This window comes from Ostrea edulis, chromosome 1 (assembly GCF_947568905.1).
Source record: "Ostrea edulis chromosome 1, xbOstEdul1.1, whole genome shotgun sequence".
NCBI classification, from domain to species: Eukaryota; Metazoa; Mollusca; class Bivalvia; order Ostreida; family Ostreidae; genus Ostrea; species Ostrea edulis.
This window is the reverse complement of record NC_079164.1, coordinates 106,251,103-106,264,155: the sequence shown is the minus strand read 5'-3', so window position 1 is coordinate 106,264,155 and position 13,053 is coordinate 106,251,103. Positions and strand designations below refer to the sequence as shown.

The 13,053-nt window shown below is 33.7% G+C and overlaps 1 protein-coding gene across 3 annotated transcripts in view; it reads left to right on the top strand.

The window, feature by feature from the left end:
- LOC125667845 (ubiquitin carboxyl-terminal hydrolase 32-like) overlaps positions 1 to 13,053 on the top strand; it is a 54,689-nt gene that overhangs the window by 488 nt on the left and 41,148 nt on the right. For all 3 annotated transcript variants that reach the window (XM_048901509.2, XM_048901526.2, XM_048901517.2), the window contains exons 2-12: positions 4,942 to 5,069; positions 5,394 to 5,499; positions 6,759 to 6,877; positions 7,137 to 7,296; positions 8,947 to 9,078; positions 9,477 to 9,584; positions 9,741 to 9,856; positions 11,338 to 11,412; positions 11,806 to 11,889; positions 12,017 to 12,078; positions 12,447 to 12,552. In XM_048901509.2, coding sequence (XP_048757466.1) covers positions 4,942 to 5,069; positions 5,394 to 5,499; positions 6,759 to 6,877; positions 7,137 to 7,296; positions 8,947 to 9,078; positions 9,477 to 9,584; positions 9,741 to 9,856; positions 11,338 to 11,412; positions 11,806 to 11,889; positions 12,017 to 12,078; positions 12,447 to 12,552 — 1,196 coding nt within the window. The remainder of the gene's footprint in view (positions 1 to 4,941; positions 5,070 to 5,393; positions 5,500 to 6,758; positions 6,878 to 7,136; positions 7,297 to 8,946; positions 9,079 to 9,476; positions 9,585 to 9,740; positions 9,857 to 11,337; positions 11,413 to 11,805; positions 11,890 to 12,016; positions 12,079 to 12,446; positions 12,553 to 13,053) is intronic.

Below are 13,053 nucleotides of genomic sequence, written 5' to 3'. Positions count from 1 at the left end.
TGAAATGATTTTGAAAAAAGAAAGAAAGAAAAAATTATTCAAAGAACCGATAAATCATGTATTAAAGAAATGAAGAAGATTTGGCTAAATTAAATTTGTGCATGACAAGAAATCAGTAGACACTACTGCATTGCATTATATTATTGCTGTAATAAAATGAAAGTACCGTTTTAGACGTAATGTCGTATTGGGGCTTCAGTTTGCATCAGTCATAATCCCTTAATGTAGTTCATGTTATATCAACGACTTTACTAGTATGAGGTATAAGAAATTGTTTGTAGATGAGATGAGATTTCGCTCACCAATAATTCAATAAATTTGGGACTGGGGCTGAGACCCTATTTGCATATTTGGAAAAATAGCCACATATGGTTAAAGATACCCACTTCTTAAGGAATCCATATCATTTATTAGTTATTCTCCCACAATTCCTTAAACAAGGTAATCATAATTGCATCTTGATGTGTTTTTATGCTCCCTGAAAAATGTCATGTGGACCTGTCATTCCATGCTTTTATTAGAGGCTTATGAGTTAAAAAATTTACCAAATTTAGATGTTCAAGTTATTAAAGAATTATGAGTTAAGCTTAAAAAAAATTGTCAGCTGATTTGCTCAGTTACAGTTTGTGAGGTATATATCAGATAGGAAACTAACTATGAAATCATGGATGCCGCGTCACTCGTCCATTGCTATGAAATAGCTTTATGAGTTAAAATTAATTGCTCAGTGCCAACTTAGGAGTTTATATTATGGACTATGCATGTGTTAATAAGCTCATAAAATTTTAAGCTTATAGTTACCAAATGTTGGTCCGTCTATCTGAGTTCATATCTCCTAAAACTTTCTTCATATGAATTGATAATATTCCTTGTGAAGGGACTTTTGGACCAAGGTAATTTTTCAACAGTTTTTGAACAAGTATTGATCATGTATCACATAAATAAGTAACAGTCTAATAATGGCTTTCAGACAAAGGTCACTCAAAGTCAACTGTAAAGGTCAAAGTCACTCAGAACATATGCCTTATATATGAAAAAGCCTTCATTTGAACATTTTTTTAACAGTTTGATATTGATCTTTTGGACCAAGGTCTCTCAAAATTATTTTGGAAATGTCAAGGTCATGCAGAACTTGTACCTTGTATGAGGAAAAAGTTTCTTATTTCAATAGTTTTTTAACAGGTATTGATCATATATCCTAATATTTCAACAATTATTGATCATTGTGAGAGTCATTCATTATATGAAGTGTGGTTCATTGGTTAGATGCAGTTTGGGGAGCATGCATCCATCAGTTTAACTGATATTCTTGTTTTATTAAAATATTGATGTGTGAAGTACCATGTATAAAGACTAGGAGCAGATAGATATATTTTGAGGAGTAAAAGCTAGGTGCACATACCTAACATATAGGATGTACATTTCTTTTAGAGGAAAAGTTATCGCTAAAAACTTGAGTATTATTTGCAGTGATAGTGATAGTGACAGTGATAGTGATAGTGAATAAGACACACTAAATGTGTTGATTTGGAAACATTTTTCTTAAATTCCACATAACACGGGAAGGGGGGGGGGATTTGTGTGCGTAGTCTGCTTTTGTTTCAAATAGATATAGAACATCTAGTCATTAAGAAAAGAAAGTCAAGTTGTGATTTTATCTAGTGGTTTTTACCAATGTTTATTAGAGTAGAAAATGTTACTTAAATTTCAATCACAACTTACTGTGTATATATGTATATCTACTTTTCACAGATAGAAATGACTTTGCACCTAGTATTCCCTATGACTAAACCTTTCTAAATATAGATTTGCTTAGTGACAACTTAGTATTATAACTTAAATAGAGTTTGGTTAACTTTCTACTCCATAAAACAACAACAAAGGTGTGTCTTCTCAGACAGTCCCCCATACGTTTGTGTATAATTTTGTGATTAGGCCATGCCAATTTGTAATCTAGTTCGTCGGATTCGCCGCTTCTATTTGTAACAAATCCAAATTATAATATTATCAAAAAATAATATCCGCCAGCGTGTTCAAAAATATCCGTAAATATTTTTTTTAGTTTTTACAACAAGCGCACAAATAACTTTGATGTATATGCTGACAAATGACAGAAGCGCGGGCTCTCGAGAAATTTCCTAACAGTGTAATACGGTTAATTAAGTTGTTCATGATGTCTATCTTAATATGTACGATACTTCATAACACTGGATTGGAAGTTGTTCCTCATGCTGGAATCGAACTGGAAGCCGATGAAACTTTTGAAGCCCTATTCGATGCCACTATTTAGAGAACATTGATAGCATATGATTGATTGTTTGATTAGCCTATATATTGACTGAAGTCTCTCTTGAGAATATTTCACTCACATGAAGACGTTACCATTGCCGGTGAAGGGCTGCAAAATTTAGGCCTATGCTCAGCGCCTATGGCACTGAGGGATCTTTATCGTGCCAAACCTGCTGTGACTTCAGTTTTTGCAGTCCTATCTGAAGGACCGCCCCATTCATTCGCCTCTTACAACAAGCAAGGGGTACTGATCGATGACTATTTTAAACCGGACCGACAGTTAATGACAAATTCACAAAAGGTTTGGTGATGTCATATCAAAATTCAAGAAAATGCTCAAAGCGATGCAATGGATATTGCATTTGCAATGAATGTCAAAACTGGATGTGTCCCTAGCAATATGCATATCTCTGAATCGAAAGTTTGTAGAAATGAAACTTAAATAAAATGCTTCAAAAAGACCTTATCAGTTAATGTTGCAAAGTACATGTATTAGGTATAAAGAAAATAAGTCTTTGAAACCTGAAATACTTCTTATTTATTGTAAACTATATCAACAAAGTTGAAAAATATTAAGTGTATGTGGTAAACAAATGATATCTGATGATTTTAGATCTTTGTTTTTAGGCGCCCGCTTTTTAAAATCACACTTAATTCAATTAAAAATATTTATATTTCTTGTATTCGCTCGCCTCATAATTTTTATCTCCAAAATTAAAAATAATATTTGTAAAATAATTTCGCCCTCTCGCCTCACTTTTTTTGTTTGAAAATCCGAAGAACTATTTTACAAATTGGTGTGGCCTTAAATGTGTTTTTTATCTGTCTTCTTTGACCGTTTTGGGTCATCAATTTTTTTTTTATCAACATTCAACCATTAATAGATCAGAATAAGGAAATAAATCTAAAAATATACTCACAGTCTTGGTAACATTAATAAAAGAAGTGATGTTATAAAAAATTTAATATCTTAAGAATTATTATTTGTATTTCCTTAGACTAAAGGATACACATATTGTGGAAAACACAGTGGGGTTACAAAGTTACACATATTATGTAGCAATAAAATGTACACAAAGTGTAAGAGATATATAAATTGTTAAAACCCAAGATAAAAGGTTATAACAATTTATCTAAAAAAAGCATTTGTAAAATCATGATTATTATAGAATTCACACATTGCAAATACAGTATGATTTTCATTGAATTTGAGTTGTTTTATTGATGTTGATGTTGATTTTTTTTATGCCCCCATTGTCATGGTTGTCTACTTGTCCACAACTTCAAATCTTGGCCATGACTTCCAATACACCATGGATTATAGGAGATTTTTACTTTTTTTAGTCAACCTAAGGTCTAATACTAAGGTAAAGGTCATACATACAATAAGGTCAGTTAAGTTTGGGTCATATGTAAAGTGAGGTCAATATGCATATCTAGGTCATAGTAAGGTCAACACAAAGGTCTAGACATATAGAATAAGGTCATTATAACATTAAGGTCTAGGTAACACGGAATATGTGTATTACAAAGGTCTAGACATATAGAATAAGGTCATTATAACATTAAGGTGTAGGTAACACAGAATGTTGTATCGCTGAAGTGGCAAGCCATTCTGGAAAATAATAGTACTCCTTGGTCATATTTTGGTCGTCCATCACAAATGGTCTACGTTGGTCAGCTTCAGTATTTAAAGCAGAAATGTTGGATGTTGTACTGATATTCTGATTTTAGGTTTTCATGAGGATTTGCAAAATCATGAAAATAATAGGAACTTAATAGATAAAAAAAAAAAAGATTAAGCAATTAAAACATTTCCAGCATATTGATATTGATTTCACTGTTTCAGTGTTTCAATTACAACAGAAAATCCTGATATTTCTACTGGTATCCCCCATCATTGAATAACTATATTTTAAATTGACTAATAGGTGTGCTTACTGAGAGGATGGTATTACATGTATATGCAATTATATTGTATAATCATTTTTGAGCATCATATCCTCATACCTTCCAACATTAGATTCTGAAAATGTTGATGTGGTGTCTTTTTTCTCAGTAATTGTGAGTTGTAACTAGAGGGTAGTGATAGTTAGCTGTGTAATGGTTAGGTATTTGTTTAATTAAGGTTGCAAAATAGATATTCCAGCTTCACCAGAGGAGGAAAATCAATAGCATACTTAAGTCAGTTTAGCCTCCGTCAGTGATGGGGTATTATTTGAGACTCTTCAGATAACAAGGTGGCTTGAGCTCAATCTGTCTCTTTAGAGTCTTTTATTTCACATTGCTTCGAACAATCTGTTGGTTTTTCTGTCAGCTATTTCCAGGGTGTTTTTTGTTGTTGTTGAGGACTTAATAGTTATTATTTCTATGAAATGTCTGTACAAATGAATAGCTTGCTCTCTACTTGTTGCTAATTAACAGCTAAATTCTAATGTTTTTCTTTATGTAAATTCTGTCATTCATGAGTTACCATTATATTTCAAAAAATATCCAATGGATACTGTGTATGTCTTTCTAAGAGGGCACCTCCATTTCTATTCTGTTTCTGCAAAATCAAATTCATTAATTTTTTTTAGATAGGTTCGTAATTGTAGAGAATTTCTTAAATTTTTTTGCATTACTTCACAAATATTCATGTTTTATCAACAGTGAGGGACGCAGAACTGAAACGGTCAAAAGATGCCTTCAAACGAGTGGCCACTCTCGGGGGACAGATGTCGGACATTGTTTTCTGTCGAGAAGTTCTGGGAGATGGAGTTCCGGCTGGCATTGCTAATGTATATATACTCTACTTTTTTATATAAAGTATAAAGTGACAGCATGAAACTGACTATCTTTCAGTCTTTTTAAGTCAGATTTAAATGTTTCATAAGGAAATTTGCATCTGTAACAATAGTATAAGTTCCAGAAGAATTGCCTTGTTGTTTGTAGTGATCAAATTTAATCTTGTTGATCTTTCTATTCTTGGAAGTTGGACACACTTTATAGAACGTGAAATCTGATTTCCCTATATATTTGCAGTGTATATTTCCTTAAGAATTATATTATAAAGGTTATCCTTTGTGTACCAATGACTTGTTTCCTTTTCTGAATGCTTGTAGCTTCTATACAGAGGATTTGGGGGTACCTCTAAAGGGCTGTCAATGAAGGACTTGTTGTGTGGTCTGGTTATCCTCACCAAAGGCTCTGCAGAGGAGAAAATAAAATGTGAGCATATTGAAAAGAATCTTTATTTTATAGGAAAAGCATCAACATTAAACAGTTACTGTGAATTTTTTTTTTTACAGCAAACAGTTATACAATGAAGACCTCTTGATAAGGAAGTTCTGATATTTATTCATGAAGTATAAAGTCATGAAAATGAATTGTCGATATTGGCTCTCTCTAAGGTTTTCTGTGATATGAAAGTTTCGAGATATATTCAAGTTATTTCCCTTTAGAGAACTCTTGTACACAGAAAAGCGCGAAACAATTTGTTTACATGCGGAAGTGGGACAAATGCCCATTACTGCATAAAGTGACTGTGCTCAGTAAGTTTCTCATACGCAGTTTCATCACCTGAACTCCATTGATACACAAACTAAGTAAATGATAAGTATTCAGGGAGTAATTAGATACATGGAATTCTTATTGTATCACATTATTTCATTGCTTGGGCGTATCATATTTAGGATCAGAGACATATATAACACATCTCTTGTAAGATATTACTTGCAAATAGGACATTGTTGTTATGTAATTTCCATGTAGTAAAACATTTCTTCCAATATGTTTCGTATTTCCTACATTTACATGTTTAAACAGAAGTCACTTTTAATACATTCTACTATCCCCCTCATTGGCTATAGGTCTACTCCTCTGTCTCGCTTAGGCATTGAAAGTTCCACTAAACGCACCTCCTACACAGAAGAGCTCTTATCTCGAAACTGGCGTATTGTGTGTTGCCCTTCACTGTGTGTAGATGTACTTTTGAATGTTCCGAGTTTTTGAAAGATAGCTTTGATGCCAATCTGATTAAAATCAGATGCTATGATCCGCTCACATAGATCATTACACTAGTAGGATCTGATTTTAATCAGATTGACTTTCATGTATTCATATTCTAAAAAAGAATTCACTTTACTGAGAATAATTCAAGTACATGTACATTTAGGATACATGATTCCTGTTATATCTTTTGTGTCCTACTTTGATCCTAACATCCATTGGTGTGTGGGTAGTGTAGTGATTAATGTGCTCGCATTTTGTTGCTGTGTACTTGCGATTGGCAGTGGTTGTATGTTGAAAAGTATGGCGGTTGCCCACTTAGACATGTAGGTTTCCTTCCATGCTAATCACTCCCTCGTAACAATGTCTGAGCCAATGATATATTGATAGAAGTTGTAAACCTTGTTTGTGAATTGTCCTAAAAGAGATAAAGTTTAGACTAATATCCAACTCTTTTGCTTCTTGTGTGTCTGATTCAGTGCTGTTTGGGATGTACGCTGATGACAGTTACTCCTATGTACAGAAGGATGAGATGGATAAACTGGTTCTGGATTCTGAGGGACAAATCTCCAGCGCTCTCTCAGACCTCTTCTTGGAGGTAAACCCTGACTCCCGATTTCTCTATTTTGGGGAGTGGAGATTGGTTTTGTGTATTTGATTATATAGCCAACATTATAAATATATTGAAATTCATATTTTGAATATATATTACAATTGGCATTGTGTTATTATCCACATCTGTGTAAAAATTTTACGCAGTTTCTGTTTGACTTTATATTTTGTTACAACACACATGTAAGACAAAACCAGTATCATTTTCATGGTGATCCTAAGGATGATTTTATATCTTCAAACAGAATGATCAAGTCACTTTTGATTATTTTCGACTGTGGGTGAAAGCACACCCTGATGCCACAGAAATGACCAAATGGCTTCTGATGGAGCCCATGACAGTCAGCCTCTCTGATGATACAGACACACCCACTTTCTACCAGACACTTGCGGGTGTCACCCACTGTAAGTAGCTATCTATAGGTTTTCTTAACGGTTTTCACATTTAAATTTAACTTTTAAAGGAGTAGAACTTTTAAGCTGTAGAATTTGGGGGGGGGGGGGAGGGGGGGGGGTATTATGATGGTATCTTGTAACCAGATTGACATTAAACACTACAAAGTTTTGATTTACAGTGTATATCCAGTATGTGTATATCCAGTATGTGTATATCCAGTTTGTTGTGTATGTGTATATCCAGTTTGTTGTGTATGTGTATATCCAGTTTGTTGTGTATGTGTATATCCAGTTTGTTGTGTATGTGTATATCCAGTATGTGTATATCCAGTATGTGTATGTGTATATCCAGTTTGTTGTGTATGTGTATATCCAGTATGTGTATATACAGTATGTTGTGTATGTGTATATCCAGTATGTGTATATCCAGTTTGTTGTGTATGTGTATATTCAGCTTTTGTGTATGTGTATATCCAGTTTGTTGTGTATGTGTATATCCAGTATGTGTATATCCAGTATGTTGTGTATGTGTATATCCAGTTTGTGTATGTGTATATCCAGTATGTTCTATATGTGTATATCCAGTTTTTGTGTATGTGTATATCCAGTTTGTTGTGTATGTGTATATCCAGTTTGTTGTGTATGTGTATATCCAGTTTGTTGTGTATGTGTATATCCAGTATGTGTATATCCAGTTTGTTGTGTATGTGTATATCCAGTTTGTTGTGTATGTGTATATCCAGTATGTGTATATCCAGTATGTTGTGTATGTGTATATCCAGTATGTGTATATCCAGTTTGTTGTGTATGTGTATATCCAGTATGTGTATATCCAGTTTGTGTATGTGTATATCTAGTTTGTGTATGTGTATATCCAGTTTGTTGTGTATGTGTATATCCAGTATGTGTATATCCAGTATGTTGTGTATGTGTATATCCAGTTTGTTGTGTATGTGTATATCCAGTATGTTGTGTATGTGTATATCTAGTTTGTGTATGTGTATATCCGGTTTGTTGTGTATGTGTATATCCAGTTTGTTGTGTATGTGTATATCCAGTATGTGTATATCCAGTTTGTTGTGTATGTGTATATCCAGTTTGTTGTGTATTTGTATATCCAGTTTTTGTGTATGTGTATATACAGTATGTTGTGTATGTGTATATCCAGTTTGTTGTGTATGTGTATATCCAGTAGGTTGTGTATGTGTATATCCAGTTTGTTGTGTATGTGTATATCCAGTTTGTTGTGTATGTGTATATTCAGTACGTGTATATCCAGTTTGTTGTGTATGTGTATATCCAGTTTGTTGTGTATGTGTATATCCAGTATGTGTATATCCAGTACATGTATATCCAGTACATGTATATCCAGTAGGTTGTGTATGTGTATATACAGTATGTTGTGTATGTGTATATCCAGTATGTGTATATCCAGTATGTTGTGTATGTGTATATCCAGTTTGTTGTGTATGTGTATATCCAGTTTGTTGTGTATGTGTATATCCAGTAGGTTGTGTATGTGTATATCCAGTATGTGTATATCCAGTTTGTTGTGTATGTGTATATCCAGTTTGTTGTGTATGTGTATATCCAGTTTGTTGTGTATTTGTATATCCAGTTTTTGTGTATTTGTATATCCAGTATGTTGTGTATTTTCAGTGGAGGAGACAGACATAAGTGAGCTAGAAAAAAGATACTGGGTTCTGAAATCCCAATCCAAAAGTGGGAAATTTGACCTTGACACATTCAAGGCCATGGTCTGTCCACCAGTTCCAGATGCTATATGTGAAAGTGAGTACTCTTCATTGACGGTCATCAGTAAGTCAGTTGAAAACATGTACATATCTTAAATATAGTATTAAACTAGTCTAACAGATACTAACTATGTTTTTACCCAAGATTGCACGGAATTATAAAATAAATGAAACAAAGTGCTGAAAGTTTGCATGTGGACTACATCATCTGCATTAGCAGGAGGAAAAAAAATCAATATGTCAGTAAATATTTAATTGACTGGTGGTGAATCTGATTGATTTTTGTTGTATTGTATTGGAAAAAAAGTTCATTTTAAACATAAGAATACCCCTTGCTGAGGATAAATCAAAGCAATTTGTACAAAAGATTGAAGAAATTGTCTTAATCACCTTCTGTATGACAATGATTGTATTTCAATTGATGATTACCTGTAGGTCTCTTCCATGCCTTTGATGAAAACCGAGATAATCATATTGACTTCAAAGAAATGGCATGTGGGATTTCAGCTTGTTGCAGAGGGCCTGGGACAGAGAGACAAAAATGTAGGAAATTCAACCTTTAAAGTTAAATGAAATATATGTACATTTAGTCTACGCTGTAAGTGACATTTTGTGTATTAGTCATTTTTATTTTCATAGAAAGTTTTGGATGAAGGTAGAGGGAATAAATTTTTACATTGATTGTTTTATGTCATTTAGTTTGCTTCAAAGTGTTTGATGTCAATCATAATGGCAAGTTGTGTGAGAAGGAAATAGTACAGATGGTGGAGGCCCTGCTGAGAATACGAGAGGGGAACCAGCCAACAGACACCATGGTAACATCACAATGTTAACATGTCTAAAGATGGGTCTTTGTAAGCATTTGAGTAATTATAGATTTTGGGGGGGGGGGGGGGGGGGGGGGATAACAGATTCAGTTGGATGTCAAGGTGAAGACCAGTCAACTGAATTTAAGATTGGATTTCAGATAAAAGCCTATGCAGACATTATGAACTTTGCAACATATGATTATGAAGCTATCCTTGTTAAAATTCACCGCTTTTTGGTTTCTGTTTATATTGTAGTTGCTTTCCTAGACAAACAGAATACTGCTGTATCATTTACACAATGAAATTTATTAAATTATTCACCAATCAACTCAACACAGAAGCATTCAGACAATTGATTTTGAAGTAAAGTTCTTGATAACAGTATTGCAAGTAGAAGGGCAATGATGGACAATAGGAAATGGAACAGCTATTGTAATGGTCTGAACTTTTTTCTCCAGGGTGTCTTTCCTTGCTAATGACAATAAATCATTACACTGCAAATTCTCACAACCTGATTATTTACATGAAGGGGTAAAATTATAGATTTTATATCCCCGTTTTGTAACAGGTGGTATTATGGTATAAGCTATCCTGTCTGTCTGTCTGAATGTCAATTTTTTTGTATCCAGGTCATATCTTTCATACTGTGAAGCCTAGACTATCAAACCTGGTCAGCTGATGCATCTGGGGGGTGTATTAAAACCCAAAAGTAGGTCACTGTGGTCTGCTGGAAATTTATGGCAATAGATATACAAATTTTGTTTGTATATCTTCCACACTGTGAGGCCTGACCATCAAACTTGATCAGTTGATGATCTTGGAAAAGGGGGGTGGGGGTTGCAAATGAAATTAGGTCACTGTAGCCTCATTTTGGAATTTTATGGCTATACATGTACATATCCTGTCCATATCATATCTTTGACACTGTGAGACCTAGGACCATCAAACTTGGTCAGTTGATACATCTTGTGGGAAGTTGTGTTGCAACCTAGAGTTTGTTCAAAATCGCTGTTCCAGTTGTTCTCGTGCTCCGTTCTTAGATTTGTGAACGGTGAGAACATGTGCGCACGAACGTGTTCTTTGTTCTTTGACCACACTACCTACAGAGGTGGTGTGAGTTCTTGCACCTTGAACCCGTTCTCAGGTTGCGTTCGGTATCGACAGGAATTTGTACTCGTACGAAGAACGGCGATTTCGAACGCACTCTGAAAGTAGATCACTGTGGCCTCGTTCTGGAATTGTGTTTTACAGTTCAGAGCTTGTGACCTCAAACATGCAAACATAGATATGAATCATGTACATGTGGTTCCAGATGGGCATATCATGTACCCTAGTGGTACTTTTTACTTGAAATGTTTTAAGTTTTGAATAATAGTGAATAACTGGCATTGTGAAATTTTCTTTTAGTATTTAACTATATTACACTCTATGAGATTGATTAAATTGCAGTCTTTCAAGTTTTGATGAGTGCTTTAAAATGTTTATAGGAATATGATCCTTTTTACAAAATGGACCCAGATACTGTTGCGAAAGAAATCCTGGCAAGTCATGATGGTGACAAGGTAAACATTGACAGTGGTTATTATATCCCAGTGACATTATCAAATGTAATTACTGCAATGTATTGACAAAAGCTTGATGAAATAGCTGTATTTAAACTTTAGTTTAGATTTGTTGCATGCACACCAATATTGATTGAATGAAAGTCATAAAATGGTAATTATGCTAAAAAGAAATCAATATGATTCTGAATGCAATTTTATCAAGAATTTGAAATAGATTATCCAGCTATTTGAAAATGTTTTTATGTGGTAATTTAGGAATATTTATCGGAGTCAGAAAAGAGATGAAAAATTATTATGTTTGTAGAATGTTCTTCATTTGGCAATAAAATGTGAAGGCAATAGCATTTGTTGTGTTGTTATTATTGACAGAATTGATGTTTATTTTGACAGGATGGCTGTATTACACAAGAGGAATATCTGGTGTGGACTGTCAATAATGCTTTGGCAGACAATTTTCTAGATTTACTCAGTCAGGTGCACCCTTAATCCTAATTCATTCTGATATACAGTCTCTTATACACAGTCTGAGAAGTATAAAACTTTAGTACATGTAATGATCAAAGTATATAGCATCAAATAACGCTTTGTGTTATTTCGTTAGATATGTCATCTGATTATGGGACTGAAACCCAAAGCAAAGGAAGAAGAAGGGGAAATAATCAAGTAAGATTTCTCACTGATAATGTGCATGATTGTCCTCATTACCCAAGTAATAAAGTTGTAAAGATTAGATATGCATTATTCGACAGTGACATTCTTGAAAAATTGCTTTTGTACATCTCAGACTAAAACTGAGATTCTACAAAAAGATGCAAAACATTGTTCTATATTGTTCACAGATGTAAATATACAAAGTATCCCATTTAAACATCTATATAATATAGAAACAGTTACTACTTGATGTAGTCTATCAAATTCTATCAAAGCCACAGTGTTTTCTGGGATTTGCTCAAATGACTGACGGACTGTAGTGATACCTTATTTCTTAAATGGAGTTTCTAGTTACTGATGGAGTGTTTTTGATTTTATAGAGAGTGGCTTCAGAGAGAATCCAAGAGGTCTTTTGAAGTAGGACAGGTCTGGTACCTGATTAGCATGACTTGGTGGAATTCATGGTTTGACTACGTTTCTCCACAGGTATGTCTTGTCTACAGTTTCGCTGACATTTAATCCACTAAGGCCAAAAATATAAACTATTGTATTTTTGCTAACATCTTAGTAAAAAGTATGGTGGGTCAGTTTGTAATGAATTGTTTTCTTTTCATTCTTCTTAATTTTAATAGTACATAAAGAAACAGTCTGATCACAATCTCTGTTAAGTTGTAGGTTCATTAACAAATTGAACACAAGGGGGCGGGGCTCATTTTTCACTTATATGAAACCTTTAAATATCCTTTAATGTTAATTACCTATGAAGTAATTACAGGTGTCAATTCCAGAAAAAATGTTTCTTCAATGCTTTTTTGAAGAATATGTTATGAATTTTTTCTTTAAAAAATCCAGGATAGGAGGTACAATTTATGGTACATGTAGATCAAGTTATCAGAAACAAAGTAATTTTTATTTTAGGCCTAATTGTGCCATATAGTATCTGTCATTTGTTTTCATGTACAGTATAATCTGTCTAAACCGGCTATG